Below are 22343 nucleotides of genomic sequence, written 5' to 3' on the forward strand. Positions count from 1 at the left end.
AGGTCAGGAGCCTCACGCACATCACCTGATACAGTCCTTGCTACAAAGCAGCAAGGTGTGATTAAGTCTGAAGCTGCTGTGAACATTAGTAAGCAGAAGTGGTCGATGCTAGCACAGAAACAGTGATCGACAAATGTTGGAGTCCCTGCCTTTCCTTTAGTTCTAGTGGTGGAGATGGACAGGACTTGTAGCCCAGAAAATGTCTACACTACTTAGGGGTAGACTAGAACCAGAGCCCCGGCTGTCCCTTGTCGTACATGCTCCCTTATCCACTAGGCTGATGACCTGCCTATAGGGGGAGCTGAGAAGGGTGAGTTCTGGCTCTCTCGGGGAGGGGGGGGGGGCGGGGCGGGGACATGTGGGTTGCTTAAAGAGTTAAGATGCCTCTTACCAAACCCTGGCCCTCCCCATCCCTGCATCTGCCTTTGCGGCTTTAATGAGAAATCCAGGCGCTTCACAAGAGACTATACAAATAACTTCTAGGGCGCCACTAACTCATTCAGCAGAAAGAGACCCAGGGCTGCCAATGCTTCAGGGAAGATAAGTGAGTGGAAAAAAGGTAGTTTTTACAGCGTCAGGCGGACAGAAGGATTTGCGTGGTTGAGCGTGAGCTCCGCCCCTGAAGCAGAGCCGAAAAAGCCGGGATCCAGGCTCTTCAGCCCCTCTTCACAATATTTGATTAGGAATTTGGGGCGGGACCCTGGTCTGGCACAGACGCGCACACTCTCAGTAGACTCTCTCTTCCTCTCTCTCTCACACATTCTCCAACCCAAGGAGGCCAGACAGAGGGACGTGGTCACTCTCTGAAAGGTTCAACTCAAGGTAAGTATAGTCATTTTATTTCGGGTTTGTCCCTTGCAATTTCTTAAAAGAAGTAAAGGCAAAGTGGTAGGGGAGAGGGACGAGGGGTGGACAGGGAGGATTCATTCCTCCTTCTCCACATCTGGGCCATGACCCCAGGGATGCTGCAGAGTGGCAAAGAGGGTGTGGAAGGAAGGGGATCCAGTGCCTTACCTTTCTCTTGCAGTTCCCTTATGGGTGCTGAGGTGACCTCCAATTCTCAGGCATGAAAAAGTAGCAGGCCTCTTCCCTGCTACTCATAAATCCCACCACGCTGGGAATGTGGGCGTTTTGAAGGCTTTTCCAAATCCTGGATATCCCTGCAATCCTATAGAAGGATTTGGTACATAAATGCTGTTACGGGAGAAGGGGGTTGTTTTGGGGTGTGCGTGTGTGTGTGTGTGTGTGTGTGTGTGTGTGTGTCTGGAGTGGAAGGGAAAGAATAAAAAGAAGTGTTGAGAACTGGCCACGTCCAGGGAGCTGTGGATTGAGGTGAGGGTACAATCCAGGTGGGGGGATGACCTCTGGTTTGACCTCCTCCACGGATAGGAGGGAGCGCTTTCTCTAGAGTGGAGAAATGAAAGGACAGCAGTAGCTCCTGAGTGAGCTTCCCCCAACTCATAGAGTGGCAGTCCTGGAAACGTTTGACCTTACAGACACTCTGAGCACAGGAGGGTCTCCAGCATGATGGGAATCAATTTAAGAGTATGCAGCCCTGAAGTGACATTGCTAAGAGATGTGGTGGGGTAAGGAGAGGCGTGAGCTCCCCATCAAACCCTTCCAGCAGCCATGGCTCTCAGAAGAGGCTGAAGTGGGCAGGGTGCACAGCCCCTAGAAAGCTGAGTCTGAAGGGGAAGGTGGCTCTTGCTTGCCAAGGTGCCCAGTCTGAAAGAAGGAAAAATGGAGACAGAAGCTCACTGTGCCAGCCCTCCAGACAGCCACCTTGGTCCTGCAGCAGCCCAGGGCCGTGCATGGAAAAACGCTCTGTTGGCAGCGGGCCGCTCCATTCGTCTTCTCTCCTGGCCAGAGCCAGGGACCAGCCAGCGTGCCCAGGCAGTGGGCAGTTGGGTCTGCTTCTCCAGAACACTGTGGCTCTTTGTCTGAGGCCGGAGGCTGCCTGTGGATGAGCCAGGGTGCCTTCTCCTCCGCAGCCTAGGAACTGATAGGATGAAGTGGCCCTGGGAAACTGTTTGAGAGGACAGAGAGGTCTGGGATGGACAGTGCCCAGGCGGTGACTCTGTTAAGTGTCACACTGGGGTCCTTCCCATCAGTTCACTGCATCTGATGATGTTGACTTTTATACTCTTTCCTGTCTCCTGTTTACAGTTGCTAACTCCAGTAGGCCCGAGAGCAATGTGAGGACTGTATGGCCACAAAAACTTCTAAGCTTTCTCTGTCCAAGGGTGACTCTCAGGAAGATAGCCACTGCCCCCAGGAGTATGTCATGCATTGGCTATATGTATCCAGGGTAGGGTACCCAGGCCACCCCAGTCTCTCACCTTCCATACCTTCAGCTTCCCTCTCAGATGACATCAGACCCCGTATTTCCTCCTCAGCCTGCCCTGTTCCTATCTCATTAGCATAACAGGCTCAAAAGCAACAGGCCACCAGCAACGTGGGGACGTAGACACAGAGCTCAGTCATCTAGGTGTCACTGGTGGGAGCAGGAGGAGGAGGGATAGGAAAGGAGAACGTCAGGGTCCCACGTCAAGCTTTCCCTTGAGCATACACAAGAGTTTCCAATTTCTAGTCCTTTTTGTGTTCCTCATTCATTCTCTTGGCCCCATGTGGCTCTTGCATGATGCCCATGGTAGAGCCTGAGGAGGGCTAACACCTCACTCGGCACCATGGAAGACAGAAGCAGAGTAACGCAGACTCCACACACTGAGTACCTGCTTTAGAAGACAAGTGTCACACCAGCGCCAGGGTCTCCAGTCTGGAAGGGATTTGTAACTGCTGCATGAAGGCCCTGTCCCAGCCAAGTTGCTTGTGTAGCCACAAACTTCTAACCAGTGAGTTTCCTCACTCAGCAGACTGTTACGGATGATGGTACTTTGGAGGGCGACCCGAGCCTTGTGGTGGCTGCAGGGGGACCACATTCCTCCCCAAACACCCAACACCAGAAACTCCCAGCCTGCCCAAGAGACCAAAACATTTTCCAGAAGTAGTTCAGCTCTTTTCCTTCGATGTTTCAAGCTGCTTCTGGAGGTCTCCCATAGACATGGGAAGAGCCAGGAGACTTTTTCGTTGGACTCTTAGAAAAAATACTATTTCCCTGGAACATCCAAACTGGATTTGGGTTCAGGTCTAATGAGCATCCCACTACTGTCCTCACCACCACCCCACAAACATGGGGACTGCTGTGGCCTTTTCAGCTTCCCCACAGGACTTTCAGGACACTAGAGGCTCCTAGAGACCTGCCCCTCCAAAAAATGCACTCCTCCCCTTTCAAGGACTCTCTTTCTGTGACAGTATGACCAGGGGCAAATCAACTTAGCTCAACCCGAATAGCCATTGTCCAGCTAGACCAAGTGCAGAACCAGACTGGGAGGAGGCATCGGAGAAGTGGGGGCCAGCCTCCTGCTCTCAGATGTTTGACACTGAAGTCAGCTCTGCGTAGCTCTAAGCCTAAGGCTCGCCCACTCCGCCTCACTGCCTGGACAGTCTCACTCATGCTGGCTTGCTCTGTTCTCTCCTGCTTCTTGCAGAGACAAAATGCAGTGGACCTCCCTCCTGCTGCTGGCAGGGCTCTTCTGCCTCTCCCAGGCCCAGTATGACGACGACCCTCACTGGTGGTTCCAGTACCTCCGCAGCCAGCAGTCCACCTACTACGATCCCTATGAGCCTTACCCGTATGAGCCTTATGATCCTTACCCCTACGGGGTGGACGAAGGGCCAGCCTATGCCTACGGATCTCCATCCTCTCCAGATCCCCGCGACTGCCCCCAGGAATGCGACTGCCCACCCAACTTTCCCACGGCCATGTACTGTGACAACCGCAACCTCAAGTACCTGCCCTTCGTTCCCTCCCGCATGAAGTACGTGTACTTCCAGAACAACCAGATCTCCTCCATCCAGGAAGGCGTCTTTGACAATGCCACGGGGCTTCTCTGGATTGCTCTCCATGGCAACCAGATCACCAGTGATAAGGTGGGCAGGAAGATCTTCTCCAAGCTGAAGCACCTGGAAAGGCTGTACCTGGACCACAACAACCTGACCCGGATGCCCGGTCCCCTGCCTCGATCCCTGAGAGAGCTCCATCTCGACCACAACCAGATCTCGCGGGTCCCCAACAATGCTCTGGAGGGGCTGGAGAACCTCACGGCCTTGTACCTCCAACACAATGAGATCCAGGAAGTGGGCAGTTCCATGAGGGGCCTCCGGTCGCTGATCTTGCTGGACCTGAGCTATAACCACCTTCGGAGGGTGCCCGATGGACTGCCCTCAGCTCTTGAGCAGCTGTACATGGAGCACAACAACGTCTACACCGTCCCCGATAGCTACTTCCGGGGGGCGCCCAAGCTGCTGTACGTGCGGCTGTCCCATAACAGTCTAACCAACAATGGCCTGGCCTCCAACACCTTCAATTCCAGCAGCCTCCTTGAGCTAGACCTCTCCTACAACCAGCTGCAGAAGATCCCCCCCGTCAGCACCAATCTGGAGAACCTCTACCTCCAAGGCAATAGGATCAATGGTGAGACCTTGGCAAAGGGAGGCGGGGACTGGCTGTCTATTTCACTTGAAAGACACGATTCTGAGTTCTAGTGGCAATACAAAAGAAATAGAAGTAGGGGAACCAGACAGCACAAATGAAGCAACCTGACAACCAAGCCATACCCCTGTGCAAAAGAGAATACACTTACACTAAATAGCAGTGCTAAGACCATTCAGTGGGGAGTGGGTTGGTGCAGAAGAAGACTTTCCAGGAGAGGTAAGTTCCATTCTAGGTCTTGAGAGATAAGCGGGCATGGCTTGAAGGGATGCAGGATGAAGCCATTCTGGGGCAGAGACTTGTCACAAAGGAGCCAGTCATTGCCGCAGGTCACCTGTAAATGTAGGGAACAGCTGGGAGACGGTTGTGTCTGAGAGGCAGGGGTCATGTGTTGAGGAGCAGTAAGAGACGAGTTCAGAGAAGTTTAGGAGGGCATCGCTCACAGGGAGGGAGATTTAAGTTTAACTTCTAAAGTCTGTCTTGGGAGAATGGCGGGTTGCTAAGAAACCGTGCTCCCTGTACGTACTCACCATCCCGGAAGAGGACGAGCGCTCTGTTTCCACTTGATCTGCTCCTGCATTCACAGCCTGGTCTTGTGTTTTGGTGCTTATTTGTTTTTTCAACATAACGGCTGGTGGACGCAAATGTGCGGCCTCTCAGAGCTGCACGCGGCACTTGTTCTGGTCAGTTCAGTTCTTCCTGGAGTACAAGGAGCCCCTGGGGCAGGGCTGAGATGGTTCCTAGGGTAACATGAGCCTGACCGCCACCAAGCCTAGGACACGGGGCTTCCTGTTTCATAAGCACTTCCCTGCAATGCCCGAAGGAACAAAAAGAGCTGCCCCCCTGACTCTAGGAAACATTCATTTCAGGTGGAATTGCCTAGCTGCTTTTCAGCTCCCTTTTGTCTTAGGATCTTGTGTTCAGAACATGCTTACGTTACCCCAGGGCCTCTGATGTCTTAATCCCAGCTGGAAGGTACTGAGCCAGCACCGAGCTCCCTTCCTCTGTCAGCAAAGTCCTCCTCCATCTGGAGAAGGGAGAACTCATTAACGACCACTGGCAAAGGGCTTTGAAGTGCAGCCTGCTGAGATGGAACGGCACCATCAAAGCGCTGAGAGGGACTGAGGGACTGAGTCGTCCTCCTCTCCCTCTCCCTCTCATTCCTTTCTCTTCCTGTGCTCAGCGAACAGATCCGTCATTGAGCAAGATGTTAACAAGCTGGACAGCCCTCTGAGTGAGAGAGGCACCAGCCCCAGGGGCAGTTTGGGAATTGACAGTCAGATGGGCAAGGCAAACAGGCAACTGTCTGATCGTTTAGTGTGAAGTGCCTGACACCGTCAAGTACAGCCTAAACTCTTTTTAATTAAAACCGCTCTTCCTTTGGGGTCTTCTTATTCCCAAGGTGGGGGTTGGGGGGTCTTTTAAGACAGCCTGAAGATGATGCATGCTGCAGACAGTTGACATTTCCCTGTGGCTGTCTATCATCCCACCAGCAGTTACCACTACTTACCTGCCACGCACACTGAATCCGGGAGCAGTCACGTCGGAAATGTCACACCGTGTGCTGCGTGTCATCCAAGTTTGACCCTGAAAATGTGACAGCAAAGAGCAGCTGTCATAGGAAGGAATCTATTAGCACCTGCCCTTACAGTCAGAGAAAGTTAGGGTGGGAAAGGCTCCATCACATCACCGTTTGCCTTCACGCAGAACCACATCTGCCACTCATATGGGAGGTGGACCACCTCTTCCAGACACCTGTCAGAAAATAAAATTAGTGCCGTTGCCCAAGGTCCTGCAAAAAAAATTCTCCATTCAGTCAAACAACCCCCAAATTGTCAATGTCTACCTCCAAATCAATTCTTGTGCAATTGAAGTCCAAGCCCCACGACTAGGTATCATTTAGTCTCTCTCAGGCTGCTTTTTCAACAAAATAACACCAATACTTTATTTTCCTTAAACCTGTCAATTACTATACCTAAAGTGTTTTGTCCAGGGCCTGGTGCAGAATTTAAAAACCAATGATAGCTATTATTGTCAGCCTTTCTTCTCATTGACATTTTGAAGTTGACAGGCAGATTTTGTCGTCGTTTTGGGGAAAGAGAGACACAGAGAAGGTAAAGGCATCTCCCGAGGTACCCCAGACTATGTTGATTAGAACCCTGACCTACAGAGAACCTGGAGCCGGGCACCTCCGACTGAGAATGGTGAGGAATATCTCTCTGATGCAGACTGCTAGCAGGAAAACAGCTCCCTGAGCTCAGCCCCATCTCCTGCAGCAAACATGAGGGACATCCCCCTGCAAAGCAGTCAGGGACTTGGGGATTGGGGGTGGTGGAACTGGGATTGAAACAACCTTCGGAGAGAGGAGTTATAAGAAGAACAGGAGCTCAGGGGTGCACCGGGGAATCAGACGTGGTCCTCACGCCACCACTTCCCTCTTCCATCAGTATCTCCCTCAGTTTTTCCAGCCTGGCAAACACACAGCTCAGAATGTGATTTGGAAGCTTTGAGATCCAGGGGAGCAGGGTGGGTACACCAGTAGGAATTTGGAAAGACTTAATGTCAGTATTTAATTTGGGCTAGAAAAATGTCCTTCAGCGCCTCCACGCAGAAGCCTGTCCTATTCATGGGCTTGGGGAAGACAGATGGGGCGCTCACAGTACCCAGTGTGTGGCTAGAATCCGTACACACTGTGTGGCTAGCTCCCCACAAGTATGTCCCATTTTTACCTATCCACAGCTGGGATCCAGAATTTTAGCAGACAGTCTGAGGGCTCCAGGCTGGGAGAGAATCTATCACAGAGCCTGTATCTACGTCCTAAATGGGGCTGGAAGTGACAGCGAAGCTGAGCCACTCTGCTGCTTCTCCCTGCCCCACTGCTCTGCTTGTACACAGATAACGTAGACCCAGCCCCAGGCTAGGCTCTGCCCCCAGCCTGCCCACTCAGAGGCCACTTCATCTAGTCCTGGGGACCAGAAAGGAAACATCCAAAAGCATTCCAGAAATTCTACCCCACGAGGAGTGTTTTCCAAAGACACGTATTTTCCAGTTTCCCCGACTCTTCTCCGGGTCTACTTTTCTTTGGGCCCAGATTTTCTGTCTTATGTTTGCAGTACAACTTAATCCGCTGCAACCTCACCTCATCTCATCGTGGTCAGTTCTTGAGACTGAAACCCACTGGAAATACTAATTTAAAAATACGTCTTTTCATCAGCCTCTTCAAGCTCTCTATATTGTCTTTCTTGGAACTGTCTTCTTCATATCCATAAGCTCCCCCAAGGGAGCCCTCACGGTCACCCCTAAGAATAGAGTTAGAAAAGCCCCCCTCCTGCTTCTCCTTCCTGGCCCCAGACTGACACACTGCTCCTGACTGTGGCTGCAAGCTGAGGGATGCCCCTGGTACAGCAGCAGCAAGCCCTGGCTCTGGACCTACCTAAGTGTTAACAGCTGCTAGGGATGTGTCCATGCACAATCCTCCCCTCAAGACCCAGTGGGTGACTTCATTCAAACCCCCTTTGCAGAGAATGACAGGAGGAGCAAGTTTCCTGAAAGCCTCACTCACCATGGTAAAGACAGCCCCGTGAGGCTTCTGCAGCTTTCAGTGATGATTTTTGCTGTCTCTGCTGGAGTTTAGCTGAGTTCTTGGCTTTTCCTTTCAAGTTACTGACGCAGTAGACTGGAGGCAGAGTGGTTGATTTGTCAAGAGGACAACCAGAGGGAGAACAGGGTTAATGGCAAAGGAAGATTTATGCTAAAACCAACCGAACAGAACTATTGTCTCTATTAGAATTCTGTGGTTTAGGGGAAAATCTTAGGAGACTTTCTTCTGAGGCTTAAAAAAAAGGAGTAGATTGTAATCATATTAAATGCAGGAGGCAGGGAAATTATTTATTTGACTTTTGAGGTTCATGGCAGCCCCAGCGCTCTATGGGTCCCCAGAGCCTTGCGCACTGCTCTGGCAGGATTTAGAATGGAGACGTGTAACCCCCTCAAAGCCCTGGCACACAAAGACACTTGTCTCTCGGCCCAGGCTTTCTCTCTTTAATTTCCTGCCACTTTTTCTATCTGCAAAGTAGCAGGAGGTATTTAAGTCCTTCCATTTCCTCAGTCTTCTCTCTCACAGCAATTCAGCAAAGCCCTCCCTCTCCAAAAGCAGTCAAGTACTTCAAGGTGTCTACGGTTGGTCTTTGGCTACCCTCTGCTTCCCACTGCTGCCCACAGCCGCACCCCCAAGACCCCCAACCAAAAAAAAAAAAAAAAAAAAGACATTTCTGGGCCTGCAGAGTCAAGTTCAGGTTGGTGGTTAAGAGGTGAATTGCAGGCGCAGGCACAGTCCTCACTCTGTCCCGAGTTCTGCCCCTAGTGGCGTCAGTAGGTATGACTTCATCCTGGAAAACATGGGCCCTCCCCTGCCAAGTTCCACCCCTTTATCTAAGGTGCTTCAGAGGCTAACCTCACTGCGTCCTCAGGCTCCTAACCTGGGCTTCTCCCCCCACCCGCGTTCCTCTTGTCCCCACAGAGTTCTCCATCAGCAGCTTCTGCACCGTGGTGGACGTCATGAACTTCTCCAAGCTGCAGGTGCTGCGCCTGGACGGGAACGAGATCAAGCGCAGCGCCATGCCTGCCGACGCGCCCCTCTGCCTTCGCCTGGCCAGCCTCATCGAGATCTGAGCAGCCCTGGCGCCGGGCACTGGGCGCGCCGGGCACTGGGCGGAGAGCCCCCGTGGCATTTGGCTTGATGGTTTGGTTTGGCTTTTGCTGGAAGGTCCGGGATGGACCATGTGACAGAAGTCCACGGGCTCCCTCTGTAGTCTTCTTCCCTGTAGGCGGGGTTGGGGGGGGTGGCGGCGGATCAGGGACAGGCAGCCTTCTGCTGAGGACATAGGCAGAAGCCCACTCTTTTCCAGGGACAGAAGTGGTGGTAGATGGAAGGATCCCTGGATGTTCCAACCCCACAAATCTCACTGCTCTTAAGTTCTTCCCAATGATCTGAAGTCATGGAACTTTAAAAGTTGCCTGGGCAATAGTATATAACAGTACTTTTCTAATAATCCCTGGCTGTCCGTGAGCAGTGCTTGGCTGGTCGTGCAGTTACCCTGGGCTCCCATTCGTTGCTTCTCAAAATATACCTCTTGCCCAGCTGCCTCTTCTGAAATCCACCTCACCCACTCCACTTTCTTCCACAGATGCCCCTTCTATGCCTGAAGCAGAGTCAGGAGACCCCAAGGCATGTGGGCATCTGCCCAGCAACCTGTGGAGACAACCCACACTTTTGTCCGAGGGTGAAGGGACACCAGGAGTCACTTCTGTACCTCCCTAATATCACCCCGGGAAAACCACCAGATTGGAGGTCACCAGCATGATAATATTCATGGCCTGCTGTGGGAGGAGACAGCCAACCTCAGGCTTAGATCAATGTATAGGGCTATATTTTAGCAGCTAGATGGCTCTTTGAAGGTGGGTAAGACTTCAGAAGAGGAAAGGCCAGACTTTGTTTATCGTCGGCATCTGCAATGGGCAAGCACGCCTCAAATTGGCTGAGCTGAGGGAGCATCCCCCGTAGTTCCATTCTTACCCAGCACCTTCCACATTCCAAACAGCACCCTACGTGGATCTTTTTCCACAAAGGTAGAGGCCACGTGGTTTTTAAAGCATGAGAAACATAGTTCGTCCTCTTCTTTTATCCAAGCAGGAAGGTTCTACATCCTGATGGTAGAGAGAGACTCCAGCCAGTCCTGGACTTGCTAACCCAAAGAAAGAAGATGTTGTTAACGTTTATTACCTGGTTTGTCTTAAGGCTGTAGTTGAAAAGTACCAGCTCTGGCTGGGGTCCACGAAGTCCAGGCCAGGCAGCCAAATCTCACCTGTGCTGGGCATAACATCCTCTACTTTCCACATGTCTGAGCTATATCCTCATTAGTGAAGATGGCTTTTGCTTTATAGTTTGGCTGGAGAGCATTTAATTCTTCCCATTTCAAAAGGCAATGGTGCCTGGGGCTTAGCCCACCTGCTCTTTGGGGCACTGTTGGGATGAAGCCATCTGGGCAGTCAGGGGCAAGGACTGGTGGAGGAGAGTTAGCCCCAGTCTGGGCTCTGCCCAGATGCCGTCACATCCCTGATACTCTGTGTGCTTTGAAGCACCTCCCCTGGGAAGGGCAGAGGGAATCCTTGGACTAGGTAGGTTCTTGGCTCCAGACCTGGAATCCACAAAAGCCAAACCAGCTCATTTCAACAAAGGAGCTCTGATGCGAGGGCAAGGCTGCCCGCCCCCGGGCTCTTCAGAAAGCACCTGCATGTGAGCACCATCATGCCTCTGTAAAGGATCCTTATCACAGGAAAAGCATGAGTGGTGGCTAACCTGACCAATAAAGTTATTTTATGATTGCATCTGCAAGAGTGGAGTCATTTAAAGTAGGCTGCAGGAGGGTTACTTTAGGAGGACCTAGTGAGGTCACAGGTCACATAGGCCATGGACGGATGAGCCCTTTTCTCATCTATTTTTTTTTTTTTTTTTTTTTTTTTTGAGACGGAGTTTCGCTCTTGTTACCCAGACTGGAGTGCAATGGGGCGATCTCGGCTCACCGCAACCTCTGCCTCCTGGGTTCAGGCAATTCTGCCTCAACCTCCTGAGTAGCTGGGATTACAGGCACGCGCCACCGTGCCCAGCTAATTTTTTGTATTTTTTAGTAGAGACGGGGTTTCACCATGTTGACCACGATGGTCTCGATCTCTTGACCTCGTGATCCACCCGCCTTGGCTTCCCAAAGTGCTGGGATTACAGGTGTGAGCCACCGCGCCCAGCCTCTTCTCATCTATTCTTTTTGGGCAGATGAAGCTAAGAGGCAAAAAAAAAAAAAAAAAAAAAAAAAAAAAAAAAAAAAAAGGTTAGTTAGCAAACTATGTTCTAGAAGTCCTTCTTTAAGTCTGACTTCAATTCTGTCTATACGTTTCCTTCCATATGGTCCCCAAAAGATATAGAATACCTGGGTGTTTTGTTGTTTTTTTTTTTTTTTTTTTTTAACGCTTTCCACCATCCTCTCTTGCCAACCCGGTAATTCTGGATCTGGCTAGTCCTGGGTATTGTTGGCTTAACTGCTCCTGCCCTCTAGTGACAACTGTGCAGATCTGAGGGCAGCCAAGTGTGCCAAAGCCCATCAGCCCTGGAAGAGGAAAACAAGCCTTCAGCCCCCCGCCCATGTCTTTTTTCATTCATCCTCTGCTCATATCTTGAAAGCCGGTAAGTGTCAAACGTTGTGATAGGTGCTTAGCAAATGTCATGTAAGTTAGGAGGCAGGCTAGGCTTGTGCTTTCGGAACAATCCACTATTTTCTGATAGGGAACTAACAACTGGTATTTTATTGGGCACTAAATTCTGTACCAAGCATACTGTAAATGTCACAACCCCATCTTAAGCCAGAGTAAACTAATTCGACTATAATTCTCTGATGTGAGAGTCAGGCAGGAATGTGAGTGTGTGAAACTACCAGAAAGAAATCATAGCTCTAATCACAGTCCTCGCTTCGAGGACAGCAGGTGAGGCCCCTCAGCCCTGGATCTCCAGTACAGGAAGATGCCATGTGGAGGGGACAGAGACATGGCACGCAGGGAAGGCACTCTCCAACTCTAAGGAGGAATCCTCTGCCTCTCCATTTTTGCTTCTTAGCAGCTCCCATGAGCACCCCGACCAAGACAGAGCAGGGAGAGGAATGGGAGGCAGCCCTGCAGCAAGGCTTCCCTTGTTTTTAAATCCAGTGCTTTCTAAGAAAGAGAGTAACAAGAATAGACTGTCCCAGCCGGGTGCGGTGGCTCAGGCCTGTAATTCCAGCACTTTGGGAGGCCAAAGCAGGCGGATCACATGCGATCAAGAGCTAGAGACCAGCCTGACCAACATGGAGAAACCCCATCTCTAGTAAAAGTACAAAATTAGTTGGGCATGGTAGCGAATGCCTGTAATCCCAGCTACTTGGGAGGCTGAGGCAGGAGAAACGCTTGAACCTGGGAGGTGGAGGTTGTGGTGAGCCGAGATGGCGCCACTGCACTCCAGCCTGGGCAGCAAGAGTGAAACGCCGACTCAAAAAAAAAAAAACAAAACAAAAAACAAAAAACAAAAAACATCTGTCCCTCAGGCTCAGTTAACTCCTTTTCTTTAAGCTGCCATTCGATCAATCTTATTATATGCTAAGGGCTTTACCTATTTAGTATTCATCGTTCTAGCGGCAGGCACTATTATTTTCACTATTTTATTTTATTTTATTTTATTTTATTTTGAGACGGAGTTTCGCTCTTGTTACCCAGGCTGGAGTGCAATGGCGCGATCTCGGCTCACCGCAACCTCCGCCTCCTGGGTTCAGGCAATTCTCCTGCCTCAGCCTCCTGAGTAGCTGGGATTACAGGCACGCGCCACCATGCCCAGCTAGTTTTTCTATTTTTAGTAGAGACGGGGTTTCACCATGTTGACCAGGATGGTCTCGATCTCTTGACCTCGTGATCCACCCGCCTCGGCCTCCCAAAGTGCTGGGATTACAGGCTTGAGCCACCGCGCCCAGCCCTATTTTCACTATTTTATAAATGAGGAAACTGGAAACAAAGAGGCAGAGTTCACCCAGGAAGGACGCATCAAGGCCAGGATCTGACCCCGGCCGTCTGTCTCCCCAGCCTGTCGATTTGGCGATAAGATTTCCACTGTGCTGTCCTGAGGATCCTTGTGTTATTAGATCACTAGGTGTGTGCGGGAGGCTTGTGGGTCATGGGCTGTCATAAATGGAGAAAGATCATCTTACTTTTTTTGGAGGTGGACCCAAATCCATTCTGGGAGCAGTCACAGTTCCTTTATGAATTTCCAATTCAAAATTCACTTTTCATCAGCACATGTTTATTGAGTGCCACAGAGCAGGAACTGGGGACACTGCAGAGAACAACAGCAAAAAGGGTGTGTCATCCAGTGCAGTGACAGTCCCTGAATAATGACAGCAACAAAAGTCACACTGAGGGTCATCAGTTCCAGACTGAGAAAGGGCTGTGAAGACGAGCGTAGGTCTACACGAAGATTATCAAGGAGTCAGGCCTAGATACTCTGAGGTACGGAGGGGGAGCACAGTAATCCAGACGAGGAGATGGAAGGGCCAGTCCAGGCAAAGATAACAGCATGCATACACACCATCATGCACAAGGAAGCTTCTGAGACATTAGGCAGTGAAAATGGCTACAGCACACAGAAGAAAGGGAGAGAGTTTAATTGATCATGCTGATGCAGGAGGCAGGAGTCAACCACTACTGCCTTTATTTTCTTATTTACCCAGGTAACCAAGAAACTTAACTACCATCATCCCAAACCCCATGTCCCAGGACCTGCCCTGTATCTAAACGCAGTCTCACAATTCTGCCTCTGGCCACTAGTGGGGAGCATCTCACCTCGCACCACGAGCCTCTTCTGAAACCTTTAAACCGCATCCCACTTTCTCCCAACTTGTTTTTTTTTTTTTTTTAAAAAAAAAAAAAAAAAAAAAAAAAAAACAGGGTCTCACTCTCACCCAGGCTGGAGTGCAGTGGAGCAATCTCAACCCACTGCAACCTCCACCTCCAGAGTTTGAACAATCCTCCTGCCTCAGCCTCCCAAGTAGCTGGGACTGCCCGCATGCACCACCGTGCCTAACTTCTGTCTTTTTTATAGACATGGGGTTTCATCATGTTGCCCAAGCTGGTCTCCAACTCCGAGACCCAAGCGATCCACCTGCCTTGGCCTCCCAAAGTGCTGGGATTACAGGCATGAGCCACCGTGCCTGGGCCCAACCTGCTAAGATCAGCCTCCAAACCCACTGGCCACTGACCAAAAGTCAAAAGTCAGGACACCAGGAGGCACACTGTAACCAAGGGGCCTTCAGTTTTGCATGCTGTGAAACCCTGTGGCACTCTGGCTAGGCCTGTGGGCCTCTGCTCAGAATGTTTTCAAAGGCATAAAAAAAATGCATAGGATTACAAAGGAAACCAATTATATTAAAATACAGTTGCCAAAATATAAAACATATACATTTTTGATATAGTAATTATGTATGTGAAGACCCCATAAGTGCTGAGGCAGGAGCCAAAAACCTCAGCCTATTTCCGTATAAATAATGAAGAAGAAAGTAACTAGAAATCTAATGGTAGTAGTTATCAGTTATTCACATGTTATCTTAGTTATTCATAAGTGATCTTAATTCTTTTACTAATGCCTCAGATCAGAAGTGTGAACCTGGGGTGACATTGTGAAGTGAATGACACTCAGGCAAGATGCTCTAAGCCCTCTGTTACGCCCACGTAAGGGCTGCTGGAGGGCGCCCCGGCTGTGTGGCAGTGCCAGCGCTGGGAAAGCACCCGCGGTTTAGCTAAGGAAGGAGACGTCCAAAATAGCTGAGACGTCTCCTTCCCCGGAGGAGTGAGGAGAAAACTCCGCTTCTCCAAGCTCTTGCGGTAGGGCTGTCGGGCAGGCCCGCAGACATCCGCGGGCTTAACTGTTTCTATGTGACGCTGCGCTTCAGTGCTCATGTTCCATGTCCACTCTCATTTCTGCTTCTGCACCTGGTTCCTTTTTTCTTAGAAAAGATAATCAGTAATAGTAATAGAAATCTTAATGTTGTCGTTCTTTCTTGATAAGTTTGGAAAAAGTACTGATATATTATGCTCCTTACCTCACTTTGGGTGCCAGAAGTAGCCGAGCCCCTACCTGAATAGCAGGTGACCTGCTTGGAACTATCACTGCCACACCCTATCTACCCTGCCCCCAGTCTCTGGCCAAGACCACGCCCTACCCACCCTGCCCCCAGATTTGCAACTCAATAGAAGTGAGAGTCTCCAGCACTGGGGCCACTGCTGGTCTCCACGCTTCGGTTGGCAGTGGACCCCCGAGCCAAAACTCTCTTCTCTCTCTCTCTGTCTTGTGTCTTTTATTTCTAGAGTTTCTCATCTCCACACCAGCAGAGAGGGGCTGAAAGGATCCTGTAGGGCTGGACCCTACATATATGGTTTTTTATTAATTCAATAAATAACAAGATCTAGCAACAGGTCTAATTAATTATAGTCATTTCAAAGTATTGATGCATGTAAATGGCATATCAAATGATTTTAACGACTGTAATATGATATAAAAATATCTGTGGGCCGGGCACAGTGGCTCACGTCTGTAATCCCAATACTTTGGGAGGCCCAGGTGGATGTATCGCTTGAGGTCAGGAGTTTGAGACCAGCCTGGCCAACATGGTAAAACCATGTCTCCACTAAAAATTAGCCAGGCATGATGGCGCATGCCTGTAATCCCAGCTACTTGGGAGGCAGGAGAATTGCTTGAACCCAGGAGGCGGAGGCTTTAGTGAGTCAAGATAGACCCACTGTACTCCAGTCTGGGAGAAAGAGTGAAACTCTGTCTCAAAAAAATAAAATTAAAAATAAAAATATCTGTGATTTCAGCTGATGAAAAAACCTCAGGTACTGCTAATAACACTACAGTGTGTTACCTTCATAACTGGAAGGAATGCTACCTTCCAATTAGATGTATGAAAAACAAAGAGAGGTTTTCTCATTTCTCTCTAAGTCAAGCCAGGGATACACAGGCAGAAACATGGATCATAGACGGAAGGCAGGAAAAACAGGCAAATCATCTTCTTTTCTCTCTATGAACATAGCTCAATCACTCAACAGATTTGTACTGAATGCAATCTTTGAGCTAGATAATGTGTCAGTGGTTGGTGCATTTAGTATGTGAAAGATGAACATAAAGCTAGCTCTCAAGGTCCTTGCATTGGCATTTGATAGAAATAACAATAACGAACATTCATTTTGCCTTAACCACTTAAAAGACACCTAGTGCATTCAAGAACCCATGAGGTAGTTTGCTGTAAGTGCCAATTAAGGCACAGGGCCAAATGTTCATTTTTTTTTCCAAGGCTAGGGTCTGATGAGGGGTGGGGTAGCCAGGAATGCTGCAGAACAACCCCAAGCACCCTCTCACTGAGGGCCTGCAAAGGACTTCTTTGTTAGCTTTGTTTGTTAGCTCAGCCATTTATTCTAAGCACTCAGATACAGGGTCCACAGTGTACGCATGTCATCAGGAGACAGCATCCTGTGTAGACCTTCTCCATTCTCCCAGAAATTCCTCTGCCTCAAACAGACAGACGGGAGCTGGCAGACATGACCCCTGTTGCCAGCTGAGCCTCTGGGTATCGAGGCCACCAAGTTGTGCCCAAACAGAGCGAACACATTGCTCAATCTTGCAGCCGCCCGAGTTTCCAGAGTAGCAAACATTCCTGGAAACTAGGCCATGCCCTGGGGACAGAGCCCATATGTGGTGCAAGAAGAAATGGCACAATAAACTAGACCTAATCCTCGCCTGGATTATGTGGTCCAGGGAGCAGAAGAAGGGGGAAGTTGGTCCAGAAAGACTAGAACAGACAAAAGGACCGGGCAGACCCTGCCCAGCCATGCTGGGCCTCAGCAGAAACTGTAGACACTAAGATAAATGAGCTGTTTCCATCTATGTGTCCTGATTGTGAGCTACATGTAGGGGAGAAAGAACAAAATTACATCTGACCCAGTTTAAGAAATAAAAACAGGCCGGGCGCGGTGGCTCAAGCCTGTAATCCCAGCACTTTGGGAGGCCAAGGCGGGTGGATCACAAGGTCAAGAGATCGAGACCATCCTGGTCAACATGGTGAAACCCCGTCTCTATTAAAAATACAAAAAAATTAGCTGGGCGTGGTGGCGCGTGCCTGTAATCCCAGCTACTCGGGAGGCTGAGGCAGGAGAATTGCCTGAACCCAGGAGGCGGAGGTTGTGGTGAGCCGAGATCGCGCCATTGCACTCCAGCCTGGGTAACAAGAGCGAAACTCCATCTCAAAAAAAAAAAAAAAAAAAAAAAGAAAGAAAGAAAGAAAGAAAAACAGGAGCCAGGTGCGGTGGCTCACACCTGTAATCCCAGCACTTTGGGAGGCCAAGGCGTGGATCACCTAAGGTCAGGTGTTCAAGACCAACCTGGCTGACATGGTGAAACCTCATCTGTACTAAAAATACAAAAATTAGCTGGGCATGGTGGTGCATGCCTGTAATCTCAGGTAGTTGGGAGGCTGAGGCAGGAGAATTGCTTGAACCTGGAAGGTAGCAGTTGCAGTGAGTCAAGATCATGCCATTGCACTGCAGCCTGGGCAAAAAGAGCAAGATTCCACCTCAAAAAAAAAAAAAAAGAAATAAATAAATAAAAACAGAAAATGGGTCAGAGTTCCAAGAGGCAATAGGAAGACCTACCTATGTAAGTAAGAGCGCTGGAAATCAGAGGGGTCAGTCTTGAGCCCGCTTACAACCCACTAGAAGCAGAGAACCAGCGCTTGGTCCTTGCATTCTACCCAGATAATCCCCACATTTCTCCACAGGTGTTCATCAGAGCCATGAGTCTTAGCAAAATAGGACTCTGGAGACAGGCAGGGACACTATCAGAAGCATGCCATCGGTGCCAGGCTTAGCCGGTATCTCACTCAGATCCCAGAGGTAGATATATCAGGACCAACACTGGCAGTTTGCACAGGAATGTGTGGGAAAGCTATTTCAAGGAAGGAGCCAGAAAACTCAAGCCCCAAAGTAGAAGCAGATATACATAGTCAAGGTATATACACGGTCAAGGTGTCAGGGGTATAAGCAGCTCCAAGCCCAGTAGCAAGGGTAAGCCAGGAGCAGAGGGGATGTCCTTATGGCAGCAGGAGAGTGGGCCCAGGACACCCCTGATGGCTTTGGCCCAGTGCAAGTGTCAGGGGGTGTTTCCTGGCCAGTCCTCCCATAAAGAGTCTCAGCCCATCGACACCTTAAAATTACAAAAAGCATCTCTCATTGGCCTCAGTTAGCATGTTTTCTGAGCCAAAAATTATGACACATTTTAATAAATACCTATGTCTTCATGGGACCATAAAACAGAATAGTTTTAAACATTTGTGTCCTAGAAGTCCAATACATAATCATCAAGAGCCACTTGGGATCAGACCAGTAACTAGAGGGAGGGGTGTGGCAGTCCCAACTCTTAGTTTGCAAGCAACAGAAACTGAAGTTTGCTGATTTAAACAGAAAGAGAATTCATTTGTTTATTCGTTTAAAAGCGGGTGGCATATCAGGTAGTTCTGGGAGGGCTCCAGACCAAGCTGGAAGGGCATACAGCCAGAAACAATGCCCAAGGACCCAAAGTCATGCCCATAAAGACCCACCCCCCCACACACCCTGGCACAGAAGCTGGAGCTCCATTTATGAGACCTGCTGCTGGTCCTGCCCATGGAATCTGGAGACCAGCGCCATCACTGCCCTGCCCTCACCAGAGTGGGTTCCACAGGGTCCTTGCTTTGTCACATCATTAACTTTCAATTCCAAGTCAAACTGGCAGAACCAAGCCATGTGCTGGTGCCCTACCAGCAAGTGAGACTGGAAAGCGAGTATCTGGCAATCTCGTCTTCAATAATATCTGGCGATCTGTCTCACATAGTGGGGAACTTCCCAAAATAAATAAAGGGTTCAGATGCCAAACAGCCAAACAAATAGATTTTCATTTCAAGAAATCTGTGGAAGGGGTTTTTTGAGGTGTATTCATCTTTTTTTTTTCCTTGACACAGGGTCTCGCTCTGTCACCCAGGCTGGAGTGCAATGGTGCAATCGCAGCTCACTGCAGCTTTGACTTGCAGACTCAAGCAATCCTTCCACCTCAGCCTCCTAAATAGCTAGGACCATGAGTGCCCGCCACTATGCCCGGCTAACTTGGTTTTTAATTTTTGTAGAGACAGGCTCTTGCTGTGTTGCCCAGACTGGTCTTAAACTCTTGAACTCAAGCCATCTTCCTGCCTCAGCCTTCCAAAGCGCTGGGATTACAGATGTGAACCGGTGTCCCTGGCCCTGCATTCATCCATATTCCAGCCACCAAGAAAGCTCTGTGGAACTAGGTAAGAGAGACACCAGCAGGGGTATAGAGTGTCCTTACATAAATTAGACTGCCACATACAAACACCTCCTTCCTCTTAATCCAGAAACATTTCATCCTAGTGAAAGCTAACACTGCTTTGAATCTGGTTTCAGATCTGCAGAACCCATTTCTATTTATTCCTTAGGGCTGCCATAACTGGGTACCCACAAACTAAGTGGCTTAAAACAATTTTTAAGATATATTGATTTTCTCATAGTTCCGGAGGCTAGAAGTCCCAAGCCAAGGGTTGGCAGAGCCAAGCTTCTTCCAAGGGCTCTAAAAATCCTTCCTTGCCTCTGTCAGCTTCCGGCGGCTCCTGGTATGCCTTGGCTTGTGCTAGCATAACTCTAGTCTCCTCCCGCCTCCGTCTTCACATGGCTACCTTCTCCCTGTCTCTCTGTGTTCCCTGCTTCTTATGAAGACACCAGTCATCAGATTTCAGGCCCACCCTCATTCATTAGGATCTCATCTTTTAAGTTATTTTTATTTTTCATTATTACAGACATGAAATATTTGTACATATTTATCTTAGGATCTCATCTTGGCCCTTAATTGATTATAACTGCAAAGACCTTGTTTCCAAATAAGTCATATTATAAGGTTCTGGGTGGACGTGGGTGCTGGGGGCACTCTCTTCAATGCACTGTACCATCTCACAGGGACTTCCGTAAGGCAGACAAAAGAGCTTCATCTAGGATGTCAGACAGAGGTTTCCAGGGCCTTAGGAACAGAATACCAGCCAAGCACTAAGGCACAGGCACCTGAGACCCAGGCCTTGGTGTATGACACCCTGACAACAGCAGAAACAGCCCAAGGGAGGCATCGTATATTCACCAAACTAAACGACAGAGAAAAAGAAGAGGGGACATCTTTCTGGGTTGGTGTATACAGATGACAACTCACATGTATTCTTTTCTTCTCTTTTTTAATAGAGATGGGGTCTCGCTATGTTGATTAAGCTGGTCTCAAACTCCTGGCCTCAAGCCATCCTCCCATTTTGGCCCCCCAAGGTGCTGGGATTACAGGTGTGAGCCCCCACGCCCAGCTCACATTGATCCTTGAGTCTGTATCTTTCCTTTTTTTGTTAATTACAAAACATTTTAAAACTGCAGTGAAGCACAGAAAGCAATATCACAAAGACCAATGTATTCACCATCCATTTGTTTACCAGAGTTAACAAACGCTAACATTCTGTCATATATGCTGTAAGTAAATTTTGAAGAAAACAAAACATTGGAACTGTATTTTAAGTCTCCTCTTACCTCTTCACATTCTTCTCCCTTCTTCTCCAGAGGTAAACTCTCTTCTGAGATTGGCATATTTTAAACTTTTTTTTTTGAGATGGAGTTTCGCCCTTGTTACCCAGGCTGGAGTGCAATGGCGCGATCTCGGCTCACCGCAACCTCCGCCTCCTGGGCTCAGGCAATTCTCCTGCCTCAGCCTCCTGAGTAGCTGGGATTACAGGCACGTGCCACCATGCCCAGCTAATTTTTTGCACTTTTTAGTAGAGACGGGGTTTCACCATGTTGACCAGGATGGTCTCGATCTCTCGACCTCGTGATCCACCCGCCTCGGCCTCCCAAAGTGCTGGGATTACAGGCTTGAGCCACCGCGCCCGGCTATTTTAAACTTTTATTACGTATTCATATAGCCATAGAGAGTTGTTTCTGTCTTTAGATTTTGCACGTGGCATCATACACTATGCCTCACTCTGGTTTCTTCCCTGAACATTGTGTGTCTAAGATGTATCTATATTAATTCTCATAGTTCCAGTTCATTTATTCTAGCTCCTGTAAATTGACTTCTCTCTTCTCCTTTTGGAGGACATTTATTTAGTTTTCCAATATTTTACTGTTAAAAACATAATTCAGTGAACATCTTTTGCTTGTCTTTGGGCTTGCATTTGAGAGCGTTTCTAGGATATATACCTAGGGCTTCTCAACAGTGGCAGTTTTTGGCATTTGGTGCTGAATCATTCTTTGCTGGTGGGGTGGGGGGTGCTTGTGCATTGAGGGACGTTTACAGCACCCTTAGACTCTCTATCCACCCACCCTCTACCTACACCCCAGTGAGAACAATCAAAAACATCTTCAGAGTTGCCAAAGGTTCTCTGGAGGCCAAAATCACCACCAGTTAAAAACCACTGGCATATATGCCAAGAGGGAACTGCTGAGCCATGAAGTATGACCAATTTACCTTTACTTGATACTGTCAGACTGCTCTCCAAAGTGGTTGTACAAATAAACACTCACATCATTGGTATACGAGGGTCCCTGTGTCCCTACATTTTCCCAGTGCCAAATATTCCTTCAGACCAGAAATTTTGCCACATTGATAAGTGGGACTTGGTATTGCTTTTAATTGGCATGTTTCATCTTTTGTTTTCAAAGATAGTAGCAAGTACACTCATCCATTCCTTCCCAGAAGTTATTCTGAGCCTTTGTTGGCAATCCTCAAAAAAGGAAAGGAGCAGAGTCTGCTGGCCCAGCGCTGGGAATCTGGAGCTGGGAGCTGGGAGCCGAGCATGCAGCAACAGAACTGGTTCCCCTGCCATCCCAGCCTAACAGCCTCCACCAAGGAAGCGAGGGCAGGCAGCTCCTAAAGTAGGCACAGCCCTCTGTGCTGTGGGAAAAGAGGAGCTGGTGGGGCACGGTGGCTCACGCCTGTAATCCCAGCACTTTGGGAGGCTGAGGTGGTTGAATTACCTGAGGTCAGGAGTTTGGGACGAGCCTGGCCAACGCAGTGAAACCCATCTCTACTAAAAACACAAAAAATTACATGGTGGCAGGCTCCTGTAATCCCAGCAACTAGGGAGGCTAAGGCAGGAGAATC

General features: G+C 49.2%; 1 protein-coding gene across 3 annotated transcripts; it reads left to right on the forward strand.

Moving 5' to 3' along the window:
• The first annotated feature begins 447 nt into the window (after positions 1–447).
• On the forward strand, positions 448–10939 carry FMOD (fibromodulin). Of its 3 annotated transcripts, XM_074385007.1 has the most exons (4): positions 448–822; positions 3549–4534; positions 6617–6756; positions 9072–10939. In XM_074385007.1, the coding sequence occupies exons 2-4, from the start codon at positions 3556–3558 to the stop codon at positions 9111–9113; spliced, it is 1161 nt and encodes a 386-aa protein (XP_074241108.1). In that variant the 5' UTR covers positions 448–822; positions 3549–3555; the 3' UTR covers positions 9114–10939. The 3 variants fall into 3 exon arrangements, with proteins under 3 accessions (XP_074241108.1, XP_074241109.1, XP_003938355.1); XM_074385008.1 differs by lacking the exon at positions 9072–10939 and having other exon boundaries at positions 450–822; positions 6624–6756; XM_003938306.4 differs by lacking the exon at positions 6617–6756 and having other exon boundaries at positions 454–822.
• Positions 10940–22343: the final 11404 nt, after the last annotated feature.

The sequence above is a fragment of the Saimiri boliviensis genome, chromosome 14, assembly GCF_048565385.1.
Source record: "Saimiri boliviensis isolate mSaiBol1 chromosome 14, mSaiBol1.pri, whole genome shotgun sequence".
Taxonomy (NCBI): Eukaryota; Metazoa; Chordata; class Mammalia; order Primates; family Cebidae; genus Saimiri; species Saimiri boliviensis.